The sequence below is a fragment of the Myodes glareolus genome, chromosome 13 (assembly GCF_982192425.1).
Source record: "Myodes glareolus chromosome 13, mMyoGla1.1, whole genome shotgun sequence".
NCBI lineage: Eukaryota > Metazoa > Chordata > Mammalia > Rodentia > Cricetidae > Myodes > Myodes glareolus.
In genome coordinates, this window is record NC_142038.1 from 10,802,409 (window position 1) to 10,819,635 (window position 17,227).

Below are 17,227 nucleotides of genomic sequence, written 5' to 3' on the forward strand. Positions count from 1 at the left end.
TACGGACAGTCACAGGACCTCTCTGCCGAAGCAGCCTTGTGCCTTCACTTGTTCTGGTGAGGTTGAGGAGCAGGGAGATGGAGGGGTGATGTCTCTGCCCCATGTGTGCACTGAGGTGGAGCGATAACTGGAGAGGCAGAGGCACTTCCACTGAGACGGAAACTCCCCTTCTGTTCCTGGCCAGCACCTTCCGCACTGCTCAGGCCTTGGCTTCGTGTGTTGGAAAGGACATCAAGTGCCCATCACTGTCTCTGATGCCATGGCTATGCACTCTGAGAGCTAACTATTATCCAAGCGAAGCCTGGTTCATCCTTCAAGCAGCAAGCCAGGCTCTCTGCAGGAAGCTCTCTTCCACATTAGTTCATAGTGCTTCTCACAGAATCTGAGGCAAATAACTCTCAGATATCAGGCAAAGATGAAAAGCAGCATTTTTACCAACCAGTTACAAAGTCAAATTTAATATCGGGCATAAAAAAGTCTACATTAGCCTTCAATTCAGATTCATAGCTTATAATCAAAAGTTGATTTTATTGTTTATACATTTTACAGACAAAATTTACAAACATTATAAAGTTCCAAAATGAATTGATTCTCTAAAATGTACACTCAAACATTTCACATTCTAGGGTACTGGTAACTTCCTTCTCCTCAGAGAAACCACACACACACAGAATCCTGGCCACAGAATCACTGTTCTTGTTTAACTCTCTACAGCTTCTGAAGTTTTCTTCTATTCGAAGTGAAGATGACTGGCTTGGGAAATAGAGAAAAGCAAAAACAAAGAAGGCTGAGACATACCCCCTTACAAGGGCACTTTGTGCCACAGAATAGAGAGGTTTTTTTAATCAGTGTTGCAAGACATGTCTACTGTTCTCCCAGCGAAGAGTTCCTGCAAGCTTCCAATGGTGGGGAAGCGGCCCACTAACGGTATACCCCCCATCTTTACCCAAGGGGCTTGGTGGCCATCCAGAGATTTTACACAGATACTTCTGAGTCATAACCCATAAGAATAAAGAAATACTTTAAGCTGAACAAACAAAATTGGTTCAGGGCCACTTTTAAGAATTATAAATATATTGATAGAAGTCAGATTTCTAACTCCTGCAGGAAGAGGCATGAGCAGCATATGTCAGGAGAACACAGCAATGTGCCAGACAGGCTTTGGCAATGCGACCGCCGGCAGTGACAGAAGGCACAGGGCTATTCACAAAAAAACAGATTTCTAAAATTCCCCTGACCTGGCCCCCTTTTCCCTGGGCTTGTGTCCAGCATGTCCGTGAGTTTCCCCTGAACTTAACCAAAGGAAGAAGAACAAACACCCCAGTGTCCCGACAGCAGGGCCTGCAGAGAATTGGGAGCCTCCACACAGACAGACCATAACCCGATGTGAAGGAGGAGCCCACGGGAGCACAGTGCTCTGGCTGCAGCGTCAGTGCCGTCTGCGCTCCCACCACATGGGCCAGAGAGGACGTACCTGTGCACAGCAGCCGTCAGCGCACTGGGTGCCACGTCACTCAGAAAGGCGCACTTCCAGAGGACACACAGTCACAAACAGACATGTCGCCATCTCTGCTGTCCACTGTGGTGAGGGCTAAGTGACCTGTCTTCAGCATGACTCATTTTAGCTCAGCTTTTTTGTTTTGTGCCACCTGCTGAGACTCTCTCACGCATCCCGGCCTCCTGCGGGAACCCCAGAGTGCTCAGGTTACAGGTGTGCGTCACCTCCACTCTGGGGGACACACAATTCCTTTAAGCTGGTGTATTCCCCACATTTAAGAAATGCAGAAATTTTCCAAGTTGTATTTTTAACATTGGAAGAATACAAATGGAGTCCAAAAGAGGGCTCTTCATGACTCCCACAGAGGTCGGGCATGGCACGGGAGTCTTGATTTACCAGAGCAGGAGACAGAAGTGCAGACGTCAAAAACTCTATCTGCAGTTCTTAGGGAGTCTGTGGCGCATTCCCCAAATGTGAGTGGCTCTGTATTAGCGGAGCTTAGTTCCACTTGTGATAGAACACAAAACTAATGACTCTCTAGACAGTAAGAGATAATCATACAGCCAGAGCTATCTAATGCCTCCCAACTTGCACCTTATCCGAGTTCCCGGCAGAACTGAGCTCTGCAGTGAAGCAGAACAAAGGTACATGCACAACAGCCAAGTCAGTGTAAACACAAGAGCAGCAGGGCTTCAAGGCGTCAGCATCACTATCGTATGTTGTCCAGATAATGCACTTCTGGATAGAGACAGTTGACAAGAAGAGCCAGCAAGCCTTTCCCATTCTGAAGGCAATGGCCAGGATGCTTTATGAAGCTGACAGCTTGCAGTATCTGATCCTGGTACTCCACATACTGTTTACTGAGTGTCATGGATTCAAGAGCAGTCAGTACCTAGAAGACATGAGAGACAAAAGGACTTAGCCTGTGACTGCACACCACCTGACACCATCGTGATCCAGTTCCCCTGGAGCCTGGAGGGAAGGCAGTAGTCCAGAAGGCAGGCTCTGGGGACACATGGAGGAGGTTAGAGGAGGCTGCAGCAGCCAGGCTAGAGTTATGGCCCTGTCTCACCTGCCACGGCCATGTCCCTGCCTACCTTGTCCCTGCTCTCCCTGGTTCCACAGCCAGCTCTCCCCAACCAGACGCCAACCGCCCCCTCCTCTTCACAGGCACCAGCTGCATCTCCCCAGGATGAAAGTGTAGCCCGCTGTGGGGTTTGTTCTGAGGTTACGGAGCATCACAGGAAACAGAGTGAGCTGCTCAGTGCTGCACATGACAAGGGTGCCACCTCGGCCAACAAAGTGACAGGTCAAGTTCCTCCATAAGACAGACAGAGCATGCCTGGGGAAAATACAAGTCCCCATACCCTCTTTACCAGGAAAGCTACAACAGTTTCCAGATCTGTAATTTCAATGTGTTTTCTTCCTTCACTGGAGAAGAAAGAGAGACGGTACATGGAGAAAACAAAGATTCCAAACCATGATCTTGGGAGGTGGGGAGCTGTGTTTTTCCAAGTGCCCAAACTCAGTCACCTCTGGGATTCTGAAGATACGCACCCAACCCTGGAATACCCACCACACATGGAGTATGCTACCTCCTCTCCCCTCCAGTTTTTGGAACCCCTGGTATTAAAAAAAATATAAAGATGGATTTGCTTGGTTCAGAATATAAAGAGGGAGATATTCTTTAGTATGGTAAACAAGCAAGAAGCTTAGAAATAAATTACTAAGCCAGTCTTAAGCAGAACTTAGGGCTGAATTTTTTTCAGTGGGACAGCCCCCACATTACTGATTCTTTGAATTTGGCCCGGAATGACCAACTGGAAGAGCTGGCCCAGATAAGTCATCTGAAATCTGAAAGCCCTGCTAGCAAGTATGAAAGGCCATGTCAGGAGCAACACGTCAAGTCTAAGACAGGGGCCCACATGACCTGTGGTCACAACGACAGCAGAATTCTGTTGTACAATCTCAAATACACCAGAAAATAAATCTCACCGACTCTCAGTCTGCCCACATGAGCTCATCTGCCCATCTGTGAGACTTTCTTTCCTTTTTTTTTAAAAGATTTATTTATTTATTTATTTATTATGTATACAACATTCTGCCTCCATGTATGCCCGCACGCCAGAGGAGGGCACCAGATCTCATTACAGATGGTTGTGAGCCACCATGTGGTTGCTGGGAATTGAACTCAGGACCTCTGGAAGAGCAGTCAGTGTTCTTAACCACTGAGCCATCTCTCCAGCCCTGTGAGGCTTTCTGAAGACACTTGGGACTCCAGCAGTGAGTGACCAATACCCGATGTCTTACATCCTGAGATCCCGATGCCCATGAAAAATCTACCAATTGCACTAACTGATCCTTGCTCTGTTTGTTTGTTCGTTGTTTGAGACAGAGTCTCTCTGTGTAGCCCTGGCTGTCCTGGAACTCACTGTGGAGATCAGGCTGACCTTGAATTTACAGAGATCTTCCAGTCTCTGCCTCTCAGTGTTGGAATTAAAGGTGTGCACCACCACACCTGGCTTCTGATCCTCACATGCCCTGAGCACTTGCCACACACAGACATCCTGCAGAGTGGAAAATGAGGAACAGTCTGGAGACAGACCAGCCACATGAACCCCAGTCCCAACACCTACTACTTACTGTGTGTGGGGACAAATTTCCTAGCTTCTCTCTCTCATGTCTCCTCATCTACAAGATGAGAATAGCCACCACTCTGCTCCAGGGTGTTATGAGGATGAATGCACAGAGTGTTAACTCACTAACGTTAGAAGAGCCTGGCAGGAGCCAGCACTCAAGGAAGGCAACCACTATTCCACTACTTCAAATTGACTCCATACCCAGTTGCCAGATGATAAGGTGAAAACAAGTCCCAGGAATCAGACCCAGGACGTATAGCCATCCATGCGTTCAGTGCACACTTCTAATAGCTACCCTTCTGTTGGGTATTCAAGCACCTGCCCACTGCCTGGTCACTCTTAGGCCTCATGGGACAGGAACCACTGCTTTGGTTCCAGGGAGAGCTCAGCCAACTGACACTCAAGTCAAGTGAGCCATTTTCTGTGCAGTGCCAGCCCTGGTAGCAGGAAGCACACTTACCACGCTCTCCAGTACCAAATTCAACCCTAGACCAGTTTGACCTGGCCATGTCTCTTCATTGCTCTAGTCTGGTACCTAGAAAAACCAGTGCAGGATCTGAGACGAGCCCACTCAGGGAGGTTGAGCGAGGCTCAGGCCTCGGGGGCACATGTTAGAATTGCCGCCACCCTTCTTAAACTCCAGTCTTGAGGTTGCTGTCACTGACCTGCTGAGCTTTTGGAGTCAGATGTAATTCAGAGCTAGGCTTCAGACGAATCTGGTCTTCTGCAGGCACCTGAACTGACAGGAAGGCGGCCATGCCTCTGGCAACCACACGGAACCTTGAGTGTTAACAATAGGTCAGAAGTGAGTGACCATTAAAGAGAACAGTTTCATATACAAACCCTATTTCCCATTTTAAAAGGAAACAATATAGCTCCATTTCCAGATCCTTTCTGGACTTAAGCTCTTCAGGGAAACCCTACTTAATGTTTCCTTCCTTGGTTACCCAAATAGTGTGTGCCCATTCAGATTCAAGAATGGAAATGTTGGTAAAGACACAGAATAGCTGGGACAGTCAGACACGGTACACCACGGGGCTGCTACAGAGAGCCGTGTGTACTGTCTTAGTAAGCAAAACAGAGTGGTCACGTCACCCAGCAATCCCATCCTAGGTATGCACACAAGAGAACCAAAGACAGACATAGCCAAAAATGTATGCATGAACATTCGCAGCGGCATTAGTTACAACAGAAGCAAAGACTGAAGCAACCCAAATGTCCAGTAGTTTCTAAACAGACAACGTGGCAGATCCACACTCGTGTGTGCACTCAGCCATACAAAGGAATAAAGGGATGGGGCTCAGCTGTGGACACTTGTCAAGAATGCATAGTTCAATCCTCAGTACCACAAGAACATAAGCAAGAACTGCTGACACACGCTACAACACGGATGACCTCGGGAAAGCATTTCCAGATATTAAAGGCCACGTACTATACAATTCCATTTTTAGAAATTTCCTAAGAGGGACTTAAGTATGAAGTCAATTCAAGTTGTCAGCGATGAGGGGAAGAAGGAAACGGGGGTGACTGGTGACTACAGAGCTTGAGGGGTGAAGAGAATGTTCTAGAGCTAGTGATGGCTATCACATTGTGAATGTCATTCAATTATACATAGTAAGATGGTTACTATAAGAAATTAAGTTATACATATTTTACCATAATTAAAAAAAAGAAAAGCACTTGATTCAAGCAAAAGATATGCGAACAAATTTAAGTAAAATTAAAATTGTGTCTGTCACATCCTACCATAAACAAACGTGGGATTATATGGTCTGGAATGAGAGATCTCCAAGTTTACCACACAGTGCATGTCAGCACAGTAGACCTCTTTTCAATAATGGCAAGGATTTAAAAAGAAAGCCAGGCTATAGCTGGGGTGGAGACTAGAAAGGGAGTAATGGGAGGGAGGGAGGGAGTACTGGGAGGGAGGGGGAAAAGAAAGGGAAGGGCAGAGGGGAAGAAACGATAAGGAAGACAGCACCTTGGCTCAGAATGGAGGACCACTGGCAAACTCTTCCCTGCTTTGGGACTCTAAGCCACAAAACCCAGACTTGTCTGTCATCACCTCTTACTAATTAAATCAGGCCCACCATGATGTCATGACAGTTCTACACTGAATCCCTAACAGGCCCTGATTCCCCCAAACTCACAGGATGGGGACCAAGTAACCAGAATGAAACAAAGGACTGAGATACTTTAATTCGTCACTGGCTCTAAACCAAAATGAAATCAGCATGAACAAAAGGTAAGATTTGACCTTTAAAACAAAGTTGTACATCAAGAACAAATAAACACGTTTTTTAGAATATAAAGATGTAAACAGTCTCTGGCCTTTGCCTCCATCTCTCCAGAAACCTATGCGCCCTAAGTCAAAAGCCTATTCCAGTGTCACACCTCTACCGGGAGCGGCTGAGGCTCACCAAGGCGGGCAGTGTAGGCTTCCTCACCTGTTGGACAGAGGTGACTTCCGGCCCAAGCCGATGGCCCCCAGAATCCCAGAGCTGAGCCTCTCCTCGGCCAGGAGGCTCTGCCTGCCCTGCAGCATGAGCAGGATCCGGATGACAGACTCTGTCAGGACTGACTCGTTCTGCTCCACCTGAGCCAGCGACAGCTGCAGGACCTGGTGCCACCATAGGAACAGCTTTGCTTCTTCCTGTGCGGAGCTGGGGAGCAGCCAGAGCACAAGAAATGTAAGGACTTTCCCACTCACGTCTAACAGAAACTCGCATCTGGGTTTTACAGGAGGAGAAATACATTACTCTACAGTCATATGCCAGGGCCAGCAGGATGGCTGAGTGGGCGGAGGTACTTGCCTATACTCTGAGTTTAATCCCCAGGAACCCACAAGTACACATACATACACACGTTAAGTAAATGAAAACAAAACTGAAGAAATTAAAATTGAAGAAAATAAAACCAAGGTTAAAGTGTTAGCAAAATGTTAATAAAGTAATGGGTGTTGAAATTTATAGAAAAAGCACCACGTGAGAGAAAGACGGCATGCAACAGAGCTCAAGTGGAGGGGTTTTTTATCGGCGGAAGTAAATGGGAAAAGGGGGAAGAGGGGAGACAGGCCTCTGGGGACAGGAGGAGGAGAGGAGAGGAGGGGAGTGGAGGAGAGGAGAGGGAGAGACAGATGGAGACAAAGAGAAAGAGAGAGGGATGGGAGGTGGGCAGGGCCGTTTTAAAAGGGAACACAGTGAATGTGCACAGGGTGCTCTTAGTGGCTATGCTGAGGGTGTAAACCCCAAGGTCAGGCCAGTACAGATGCCTGAATACTAGCAATGGGGCTGGAACAGCTACCACTGACTGAACATCTGCATGCCAGGCACTGGACTACATCCTCTGTCACTTCATCTTCTATAAGAAAGTTGGTGCCTCAAATATTGTGTGAAGAGATTTAAAGGAACAAATACATCTGCTCAGAAAATTAGCTCAGCAGCTAAGAGACTAAGAGTCCCCCAAGCATGTGTACTCCCTGAAAGTTTGCTTGACTTTTATGCATCCCTGGGTTCTGGGTTCTTGAATTAATGCTTATGTAAACTGGGAATCCCAAGTAAGGCAGCGGGCAAGCATACCTTGGGTACACCTGTTCCAGCCACTTGTTTAGGATGAGGAGCACCTTCATCTCGTTCCTCAGAGTCTGTTCACTGTTTAAACACTGAAGCAGGTAGACGTAGAGAGTCAAGCAACTGCCGAGGGCTAAACACTCCTGCAGAAACTCTTGTATGGTGAGCTCGGGGACTTGAAGGGACACCAGAATGGGGCCCCATCCTAAATTTTGATTGAGGGAGCCTAGGAAAAATCACCAAGAGGAAATATCAGTATATACTCAAGTACATAAAAATGGCCTGAGTTGATGCCCATGGTCTGTGCAGCCACCGGGAGCCATACTGAGGTGTGAGGCATGTGTGATACCAGAGACCATGTGATGTCTATGGTCCGTGCTGTCACCAGAAATCATGTACAAGTCCATGATCCATACGATCCATGCTCCTGCTAACTGTAAAGGACAAGGAAGCTACTTCTGAAGTGGCATCAATGACTGCAGACTCACAGTTGAGAAAGAGGGACACAGAAGGCATCTATGATAACCCCTCCCCCAGTTCACCCACCCTCAGAACGAAACCGTCTAAACAGAAAATCACTGAAGAGAAGTCTTAACAGCTGTGATGAGGATGCTGACCTGACGGCTTCTGGCTGGGGTGCGGGTGGGAAAGGACTCAGTTCTCCTTAAGGGGCTGGCAACTGGGAATTTGACCACGTTACAGGGTGTTTATGGGCAACAAATTAGACTTGCTCATTTTCTCCTTCGTTTGGTGGGGAGGTCTCAAGGGCGGGGGTGGGGGCACACCTGGGAGGACTGGGAAGTGAGTGTGCACTGGGTTCATGATGTGAAATTCCCAAATAATCAATAAAAATATTATGAAAAAAGGAAAGAATTCTAACGACTGTTTTCACTTTAGCCTCATGGAACACATCATTTCTCAGAGTGGCCTGGAGGCCAGAAAAGTGAGAGATGCCCCGACGCTTAAGACTGGAAAACCTCTACCGGCTGCTACCTAACTAGAACTCAAGACTGTGTGTCTTGAAACTTCCTTTCTCGTTATATGATGATGATTAGCATCTTTAGGTACCAAAGAGTTTTAACTTTAATCAACACAGGCATTTCTAAGAAAATAAATCTCTCATAAGCATTTTTACTCACTAAAGTACAGCTCATTAACCATTTTGATGTTAGTAACACAAACAAATTTGAACCCTGAGTGTTGTCCGGAAGGCTCTCAGCCCTTTGGGAGGAGTGGAGGCAGGTGCATGGTGAGATACAAAGTACCTCCACCGCAGCCACGGCAGGGGGCAGGTATGGGCTACCCCGGAACCTCACTCTGATCTTCTTCCTTTCTTGTTATTTATAGTAATATTTCATATCTGAATATCAGAGTTGAGAAGAGCCATTCTGAGCAGGTCTTAATTACCATCTCCAGAGTTTGGGGAAGAGAATATGAACAATAAAAGGATGAGGAGCAGGAAAACGTGATCCTTATAGAACAGTTTTAAAAGTAGGACAAGAAGGCTGGGGAGGTGGCTCAGCAGTTAGGAGCACTGACCCGGAGTGCAATTCCCAGCACACACATGGTTGCTCACAACTTTCAGTAATTCCAGCTCCAAGTGATCCACACCCTCTTCTGGCCTATATGGCATTTGGCACAGATGTGCTATACATAAAGACATGCAGGCAAAACACCCATACACAGAAAATAAAAATAAATAAATCTTAATAAGAAGCAAGGCAAGAAGAAATAAAAGATCTCTATGAAAACCTCTCACCAAACATGGTAAAAAAAAAAATCACCACATTATTATATAAGTTCTGGTTTACAGCATTTGCTTTGAAAACTGACTTTGCTATTATAACATGGTTGGTCTGACATTCTAAAGCAATGTAAAAAACAAATTAGCATTTTTTTCTTTCTCGAAACATAAGATTGAACCCAAAACACATGGGCCACATGTTCTGATGTTGAGTAGCTCTTTATGGAAAAAAAAATTATTTTTATCATATGTGTGTATATATATATAGTGCGTGCGTGTGTGTGTGTGTGTGTGTGTGAGAGAGAGTGAGTGATATGAGAATTCCTGACAGAGAGAATTAGAACAACGCCACTTTGGGAAGAGCGGAACACTCCCTGATGACAGGCGTTCGTCTTCCTGGAAAGATCACTGCAATGAGAAGAGAAGATGGTGTCCTCTTACCTTCCTTGAAGTAGGCAGTGATGCAGGCTTCTGTAATTTCTGCCATGTGGCGGACCGATGCCAGGCTTTGGCAGGCTGCTGTTAAAAGGGGCAGCACTACCAACCCATGAACCTTTTGGCCAATCCAGGTCCGAATGCTGCCTCCGAGGAACTCCGCTGTTGGAATAGTGGCATTGTTCATCATCATTAGGACTTCTGTAAAGAGGCTGCTGAGGGCCATGTGGCGGGCCTGGTTGTCCATGTCTAAAGGCAAAGACAGATATGCACTCAGACCACTAGGACAGGGACAGGAAAGTGGTCATAAGAGCAACAGTTCTTATGTTCTCCAGGGTCTTCCCACTCCTAGTGTCTGACTAGGCAGAAAGGATCTGATGACAACTGGATTTTATGAACAGGAAATCAGGAACTTCCGCAAGTTCCCTGAATAAAGTATGTGAGAGGAACACTCTCAGCATTTCCTTCCAGCCCATCTCCATTCCTCCTGCAGAACCACTCCCACCACAAGGGCCGCCCCGTGGTCACCCTGAGCCAGGACTCAGTAAGCTCTCTATTATCCTTTCCGCACCCCACTGCCGTCTCTGCAGACTCACTCTTAGTCCTGCTGAGTCTATAACTAGGAGCCCCCTCCTCCTACCTCACCTCCATTTCCTGGGGATTCTACCTCGTGGTGCAGACCCTGGTCCCTCCAGCTCTTTCCTGCTTCCCCTTTCAGCCTTCTCTTCCAGCCCATCTCCATACATCTGTGATGTCCACCAACCCACAGAAACACTCTCTACCGGGGACCCCACAGTCACTCAGGTGGCTAGAATCCAGAGTGGGCAATTGTAAACAAACAACGGGATACCCACCCAGCAAGAAGCAGACCAGACAGTCACACCAATAAAGATGCCAAGCATCTTAATTTCAGAGCCTAGATCCCAGAAACACAAACATGAACAGACAAGACAATATCCATCCTCTAGAAGCCAAACCCTATCGCAACTGATCCCGAGACAAGCAATTTAGTGGAAGCATAAGACAAGAACTTCAAAATAGTCACTCTCTATGTTCAAAGACCATAAAGAAGATATAAATAAATGCCTTGATGAAGACTGGAAACACAAACAAGTGAATAAAATAATGAAAACAATTCAAGACATGAAAGCAGAATTTAACAAAGAAATTGAATAACCAAAGAAAACCCAAACTACAATAAAACTGGAAATGAAACCTCGGGAGGGATATCAAACCAAAAGCTCGAAGGTAAGCCTCACCAAGTTAAAAGACACAGGAGAGGGAATCTCAGGGCTTGAAGACAACAAGGCTGAAGGAATGGACAGCTCAGTCAAAGAAAATGTTAAATCTAAAAAAAATCCAGACACTATGAAAATACCAAACCTACAAATAATAGCTATAGAGGAAGAAGAAACTCAGGTCAAAGGCAGAGAAAATATAGCTATCAAAATTGTAAAACCAAATTTCCCCAATCTAAACAAATTACCTATCAAGGTACAAGAAGCATACAGAACACCAAGTAGAACCAGAAAAGAAATTCCCATGACACATCATAACCAAAACACTAAATGTACAGAATAAAGAAAGCATATTTAAATCTTCAAAGGAAGAATGACCAGACCACATAATAAAGGAAGGATTATTAGAAAACATCTGATCTGCCAGGCGTTGATGGCGCATGCCTTTAATCTCAGCACTTGGGAGGCAGAGACAGGCGGATCTGAGTGAGTTCGAGGCCAGCCTGGTCTACAGAGCTAGTTCCAGGACAGGGTCCAAAGCTACAGAGAAACCCTGTCTCAAAAAAACAAAAAACAAAACAAAAAAAACATTGAATCCAGACATGCTGAATACATTTGATAGATGGTTAGCAAGAACTAAAAAGAACTGAACATCAAGAAAACAATAAAATTTAAAAATGGGGTATAGAACTAAATAGAGAGTTTTCAAAATATGAAACACAAATTACTGAGAAACACTTAAATATTCAACATCCTTACAAATCAGGGAAATGCAGATTAAACTACTGAGACTTCATCTAACCCCAGTCAGGATAACCAAGATCAATAAAACAAATGACAGCACATGCTGCCTGGGACATGGAGAAAGGGAGCATTTACTCATTGCTGGTGGGAGTGCAAAGTGATATAGCCACTCTGCAAATCAGGAAGGAGTTTCCTCAGGAAGCTGGGAACTATTGACCTCAAGATCCAGCTATAATACTTTTGGGTATATACCCAAAGGACTATACAGTTTATTAAAGAATTATTTACTCATGTTCATTGCTTCTCTATCCACAATAGCCAGAAATTATAAATAGCCTAGGTTTTTATAAACTAATGAATGGATAATTAAAATGTGGTACACTTACACAATGTAATATATTCAATAAAATAATGAAATTTGGAGGGCTGAGCTAGAAATAATCACCCTGAAGTAACCCAGACTCCAAAGACAAATATTGCCTGTTTTCTCTAATATGTGGATGTTAGCTTTTAAACTTCCAGTAAGTGTTCTATAATCTGAGTAACCACAAAGGTCAGGCCCACAGTAAGAAACCAGGAAGGGAAAGGCTCTCCCAGGGAAGGGAAACAATATAATGTTATTGAGAGACAAAGGGGAACTAGACTAGGACTACTAAATAAGGAGAGGGATGTGAGAGCAGAATAAAGGAGGAAATATGGAGAGAGAGAACTAACACTAACGGCCTTATGAGAAACCACATGGAAATCTGCTACTGTAGAAGCTTCCTAAGATACATACATATGTGAAGGTAATCTAACTGGAGTCACCAAGTCACAGGAAAGACGATGCTCCAACTAGACATGCTACCAAGTAAAACTTTCAGTGTCAGGAATGAGTTACATCTTCAGTTGTTGGTCAAAGGAGTCCCATTAGTAACTCCCAAACAACACAGGCATTGCCAAGGCGACTTCTTGCTCTCCACTATCTGATGGCAAAGCCCTGCAGCTGAGGACAGCACCTAACTTCTATCATTGAACAGAGAAGTCAAGCTGGTGCCTAACTAGGAACTTCGCCCCTACTAACTAGTGTTCACGGTGCTGGAAAGTACTCTGCGAGCTACCAGAGGAGAAATACAACACCAACATAGCTACACATCCTGTGACTTACAACAGTGACTTCCCTGCAAGACACGGTGGTTGCTGGGAGTGAACTCAGGCCCTCTGGAAGAGCAGCCAGTGCTCTTAATCCCTGAGCCATCTCTCCAGTCATTACACTCTACTTCTAACTTCAAAGTTCCTTATCTTTTTACCATTCTACCAATAATTATAATTTTTTGTTTTTGCATTTTATTGAGTATTCTTGGTTGTTTTCAGTAGAAGTCATTGGCAGGATGTCTGTTCACTGACCTGCTAGCCTCCACAGACATGTCTTGACAAGTCATCAGGTGACTCTGAACTTCTACTTAAGAGCTGACCTCCTATAAAGCTGCTTCCTCCAGATCATCACTTAATGTCTTATCTAGTTTGAACCTCAGTCCAGGTCACTTCACATCCGCATCTGCCAGGGTCAACCTCTCCTCACACTGTAACACTGCTGCTTGTCCCAGCGGCCATGACTGTTTGGATCAGGAGTCGTGGTCTTGACCATCCTCCTCAGCTCACAAAGCCCAACACACACAAGAACTCACTGCCCATAAGAGTATGTGGCTTTCACTGGCCACTTACCAGGTGGGTTAAAGACAACGACATCATCTAAGAGCTTAGCTATTTCCTGCTCCAAGACTGGGAAGGTGACTTTTCCACTTTGTTCCAGGGTACTGAGAAACTGAACCATCTGACGAGTGAAAGCTTGGCACTTTGGAACTATGTCCTGATGAGAGAGAGAGAGAGAATCCTGTCAGTCAAATGAACTGAGTGAGAAATGATAGCTCAGTTTTCCTGGGGAGCACAGCATGGCACTGACCACATGGCTCAGTTCTCCTGGGGAGCACAGCATGGCATTGACCACTTGAGCAGAGTGATGAATGTTGTGGGGCAATGCTCTTGGACACTGTAAAGATTTGTCACTCAAATTTGGTTTTAATAAAACACTGATTGGCCAGTAGCCAGGCAGGAAGCATAAGCAGGCAAACAAACTAAACATGATGGGAAGGAGAAGGCTGGAGTCAGGAGATGCTGGCCAGAAGCAGAAAGAGCAAGATGGGCATGCTGTACTAAGAAAAGGTACTGCCACATGGCAAAGTGTAGGTAAAGAATATGGGTTAACTTTAAATGTAAGAGCTAGTTAACAATAAGCATGAGCTATTGGTTGACCATTTATAAGTAATATTAAGCCTCTGTGTGGTAATTTGCCAGGTATTTGGGACCAAGTGGCTTCAAGACAGAAAACTTCTGCCAACAGAAGAGGACAGATTGGGAAGCCACAGAAGACCTCATCTAGACGGCCCAGGAGATGTGTCTGCAGCTACGCTAAACAGTGATGGCATACAGATGAGAATGCTCCATGTCACAAAACTACATTAACAATGCCTTTAACCAAACAGTGACTTACTTGTCAAAAATGTCCCCCAAAATGTTCACATTTACTCTAACTCAAACCTCCAGCTTACACTCATTACTCTCTCTGCCTCTCTGTGGACTAAGACATTCAATTTTAAAGCCCACCCACTGCTATCTTCAACCCCTCTGATCTCCAGTCTACCTAAAGCATTGCAAGTAAATGGGAAAAGTCAAACCAAAGGACCCAGGAGGCCATGAGGATATGGTGGCCACACCCAGCTTTCTCTGCGGAGCAAGTCAGGAGACTCATGACTAGCCTTACTAGCACATGTTCGACTTCTGGTCCCAAAGAATATGCCAGTTTTTAGACCACTCACTCAACTTACAAGATGCTTCTGGCCCTCAGCAGGAACAGAGAGTCCTGCAGACACTTTTAAGAGCTTCACAACGCGTTCAGCAGAACAGTCTTGGGCCAGGATGACAGATGGTGGGTAATGACTGCTGAAATAACCCAACACACTCTGGTATGACACAAAGTCCACAAGATGCCACGAGAGTGAGCTTGTCTGTCCAAGAAGGCTTAGTAAAGGTGAATCCTAAAAATGGAAGACAGGATGCTTTATATTCATTTCCTCAGAGATATAGGTCTCTAGTTATCTGTGGGATAACAGAAAAGTTAGGGAACCAAGGAGGTACACACTCAAGTAAGCATCAAGTGGAGTCATGGCAAAAGTGCAGTAAGATCTGCAAGAATTCAGATGGGCTCAGGTGTACACAGCAACATGGACTTCAAGAAGCACACTGAACTAAGAATTAACAAGATAAATTATCCTAGTTCAGCAGGGTTCTCTGGATTATTTAGAGCAAGACTTAGGGCTGTCCAGTAAAGTAAGCACGTAGCTGAAGGCACAGTTCAGGTGCTGAGCATCTACTCATACTGATATCTGTAAGGAAAACATCATCAGGAGAAAACAATGCACTAAGAAGCCACAGCTGATCACAGCTCCCCAAACTTACTGTTTGATCAACCAGCTGAGTTTCCTTTGCCAGCAAAATCATCATGAAAAGCAGACAGACAACCATGCTCTGGGTTTCGGGAAGGGGACTGGGATTCCAGGCATCGGAGAGCACACTGACCCAGTTGACTCTGCAGAGTACAGATCCCAGAAACAAGAAACAGCTCTTGGGGCTTCCACGTTCCACCTGAAGTGAACAAAAAAAGTATAGTATATTGTATGTATTATACATGTTTTTAAGAGGTCACTCTTCCCTAGACTGTAAATATTCACTGATAATCGTGCCTTATATAACTTCCTCCAGGTAAAGTAGATATGTGCATTCTTGAGCTTGCAAATTTGTACTTCCCTGTCTACTCTAACGATTCTAAAGAGAAGAGTGCCCTTCCCTGGCCCCAAGCAGATGGAAACTCCCTGTCACTGAGCCCCTGGAGCTGCAGGAGTGGAGGGACCTCGGGTGAGATGGAGCTCAAGGAAAGCTCATTGATGAGGAGTTTTCAAACCTCAGTGTGTATCAGAACAACTGCTGGCACACCCAAGAGGTGCTGGCTTCCCCAGGATGTGCTGGAGCAGGGATGAGCAAGTTCCCCTCTGATGTTCATAAGGATGCTCCTGAGACCACACTTGGAGAACCACTACACTGGGACATACGATATTAATATGAACTTCCAATGTAATGCGGTTTTCTAAACGTCTCCACATGACTGGTCTTTACAATCTAATATTTAAATTCTATTCAGAGGTGTACTTGGGTGCACTATAAAGTACATAATCAATTTGAAAGCTGTATTTTATAGCCCATTTTAATGTTTCTAATTTGCTTATCTTAACAAATTTAGGCACCATAAATTGTTCTTTTAAAGATTAATATTAAAAGCTCTCTCTCCCCTACTTATAAAATAAGGATGAGACTGGACTCTGGTGGTGACTTGTGTCTGCTCCCTCCTGGAAGACAACTCTTCATCCTTCACAGTCTCTTCTCCAGCCTTTTCATCAGGCTTGCAATTTAAAAGATTCTCAGCTTCTGGGTAGGTCAAGGCTACCTAATCCTTAAACTCCTAGAGACAGACTCTATCGTTCCTTGGCAGGCTATTCCACAGTTTAATTAGTCTTCTACAGCATCCCTCTCACTGAAAATGTTCCTTAAAGGTCATTAAGCCAACATTCTCTCATGTGTTTGTAATGATGATTAAGTATCTACTCAGGACCTGCCCCTCAACGGCTGAGTGGCTGCCAGAGCAGTACTGGGTAGGGCTTCACAAAAAAAAAACACCAGAGGCCCCAGTACATCTTACTAATCATTATAAATAATATTTGTGTCTTAGTGATCATCACAAATATAGAAGTCTATCAATTAAAGCCCTGAAATGACTCAGTAGCAATAAATATGACAGACATTAGGTTAGGAGGAAGCACAAATGGACTGATGACTAATGAGCTGAAACAATCATAAAAGTCGAGCTCACTGAGGTTCTGACACAGAGAATACATCAGCCCAGGCTGCTGCTGAAGCTGCCCTGGGGCTCCAGGAACTATTGCTTCTGTTGAAAAGGTTCACAGGCACATCTTGGCCTTCCTTAAGATTACTCCAGGTCCTTCCATGATTATGATGTGTCCCTGCTTGTTACGATGGCTTTATCTCCCACAATCTAATTATTCACCGCCATAACTGCTGAAATCAACTTGGAGTTGAGTACTAATTCACATTTTGCCTTCACACAACATTCACAAGTAGGCCTAACAATATTATCCAATATTATAACAATGATTATAGAGATAAACACTAGTCAGGACTCAGTAAGCTAGAGAATCACGCAGCCTTATCCCTTAAACTAGAGAATGGCCAACATGTTAGAGACAGCCTTT

The 17,227-nt window shown here is 45.0% G+C and overlaps 1 protein-coding gene across 1 annotated transcript in view; it reads right to left on the reverse strand.

The window, feature by feature from the left end:
* Window positions 1–494: 494 nt before the first annotated feature.
* The window catches only part of Epg5 (ectopic P-granules 5 autophagy tethering factor), an 85,314-nt gene continuing 68,581 nt past the window's right edge, over window positions 495–17,227 (reverse strand). The window contains exons 37-44 of the mRNA XM_048419624.3: window positions 15,363–15,548; window positions 14,732–14,941; window positions 13,572–13,716; window positions 9,892–10,134; window positions 7,716–7,932; window positions 6,585–6,800; window positions 4,803–4,917; window positions 495–2,390 (exon numbers count right to left, since the gene is read on the reverse strand). Of these exons, the coding sequence (XP_048275581.3) occupies window positions 2,208–2,390; window positions 4,803–4,917; window positions 6,585–6,800; window positions 7,716–7,932; window positions 9,892–10,134; window positions 13,572–13,716; window positions 14,732–14,941; window positions 15,363–15,548 (1,515 nt within the window). The 3' untranslated portion in view covers window positions 495–2,207. The remainder of the gene's footprint in view (window positions 2,391–4,802; window positions 4,918–6,584; window positions 6,801–7,715; window positions 7,933–9,891; window positions 10,135–13,571; window positions 13,717–14,731; window positions 14,942–15,362; window positions 15,549–17,227) is intronic.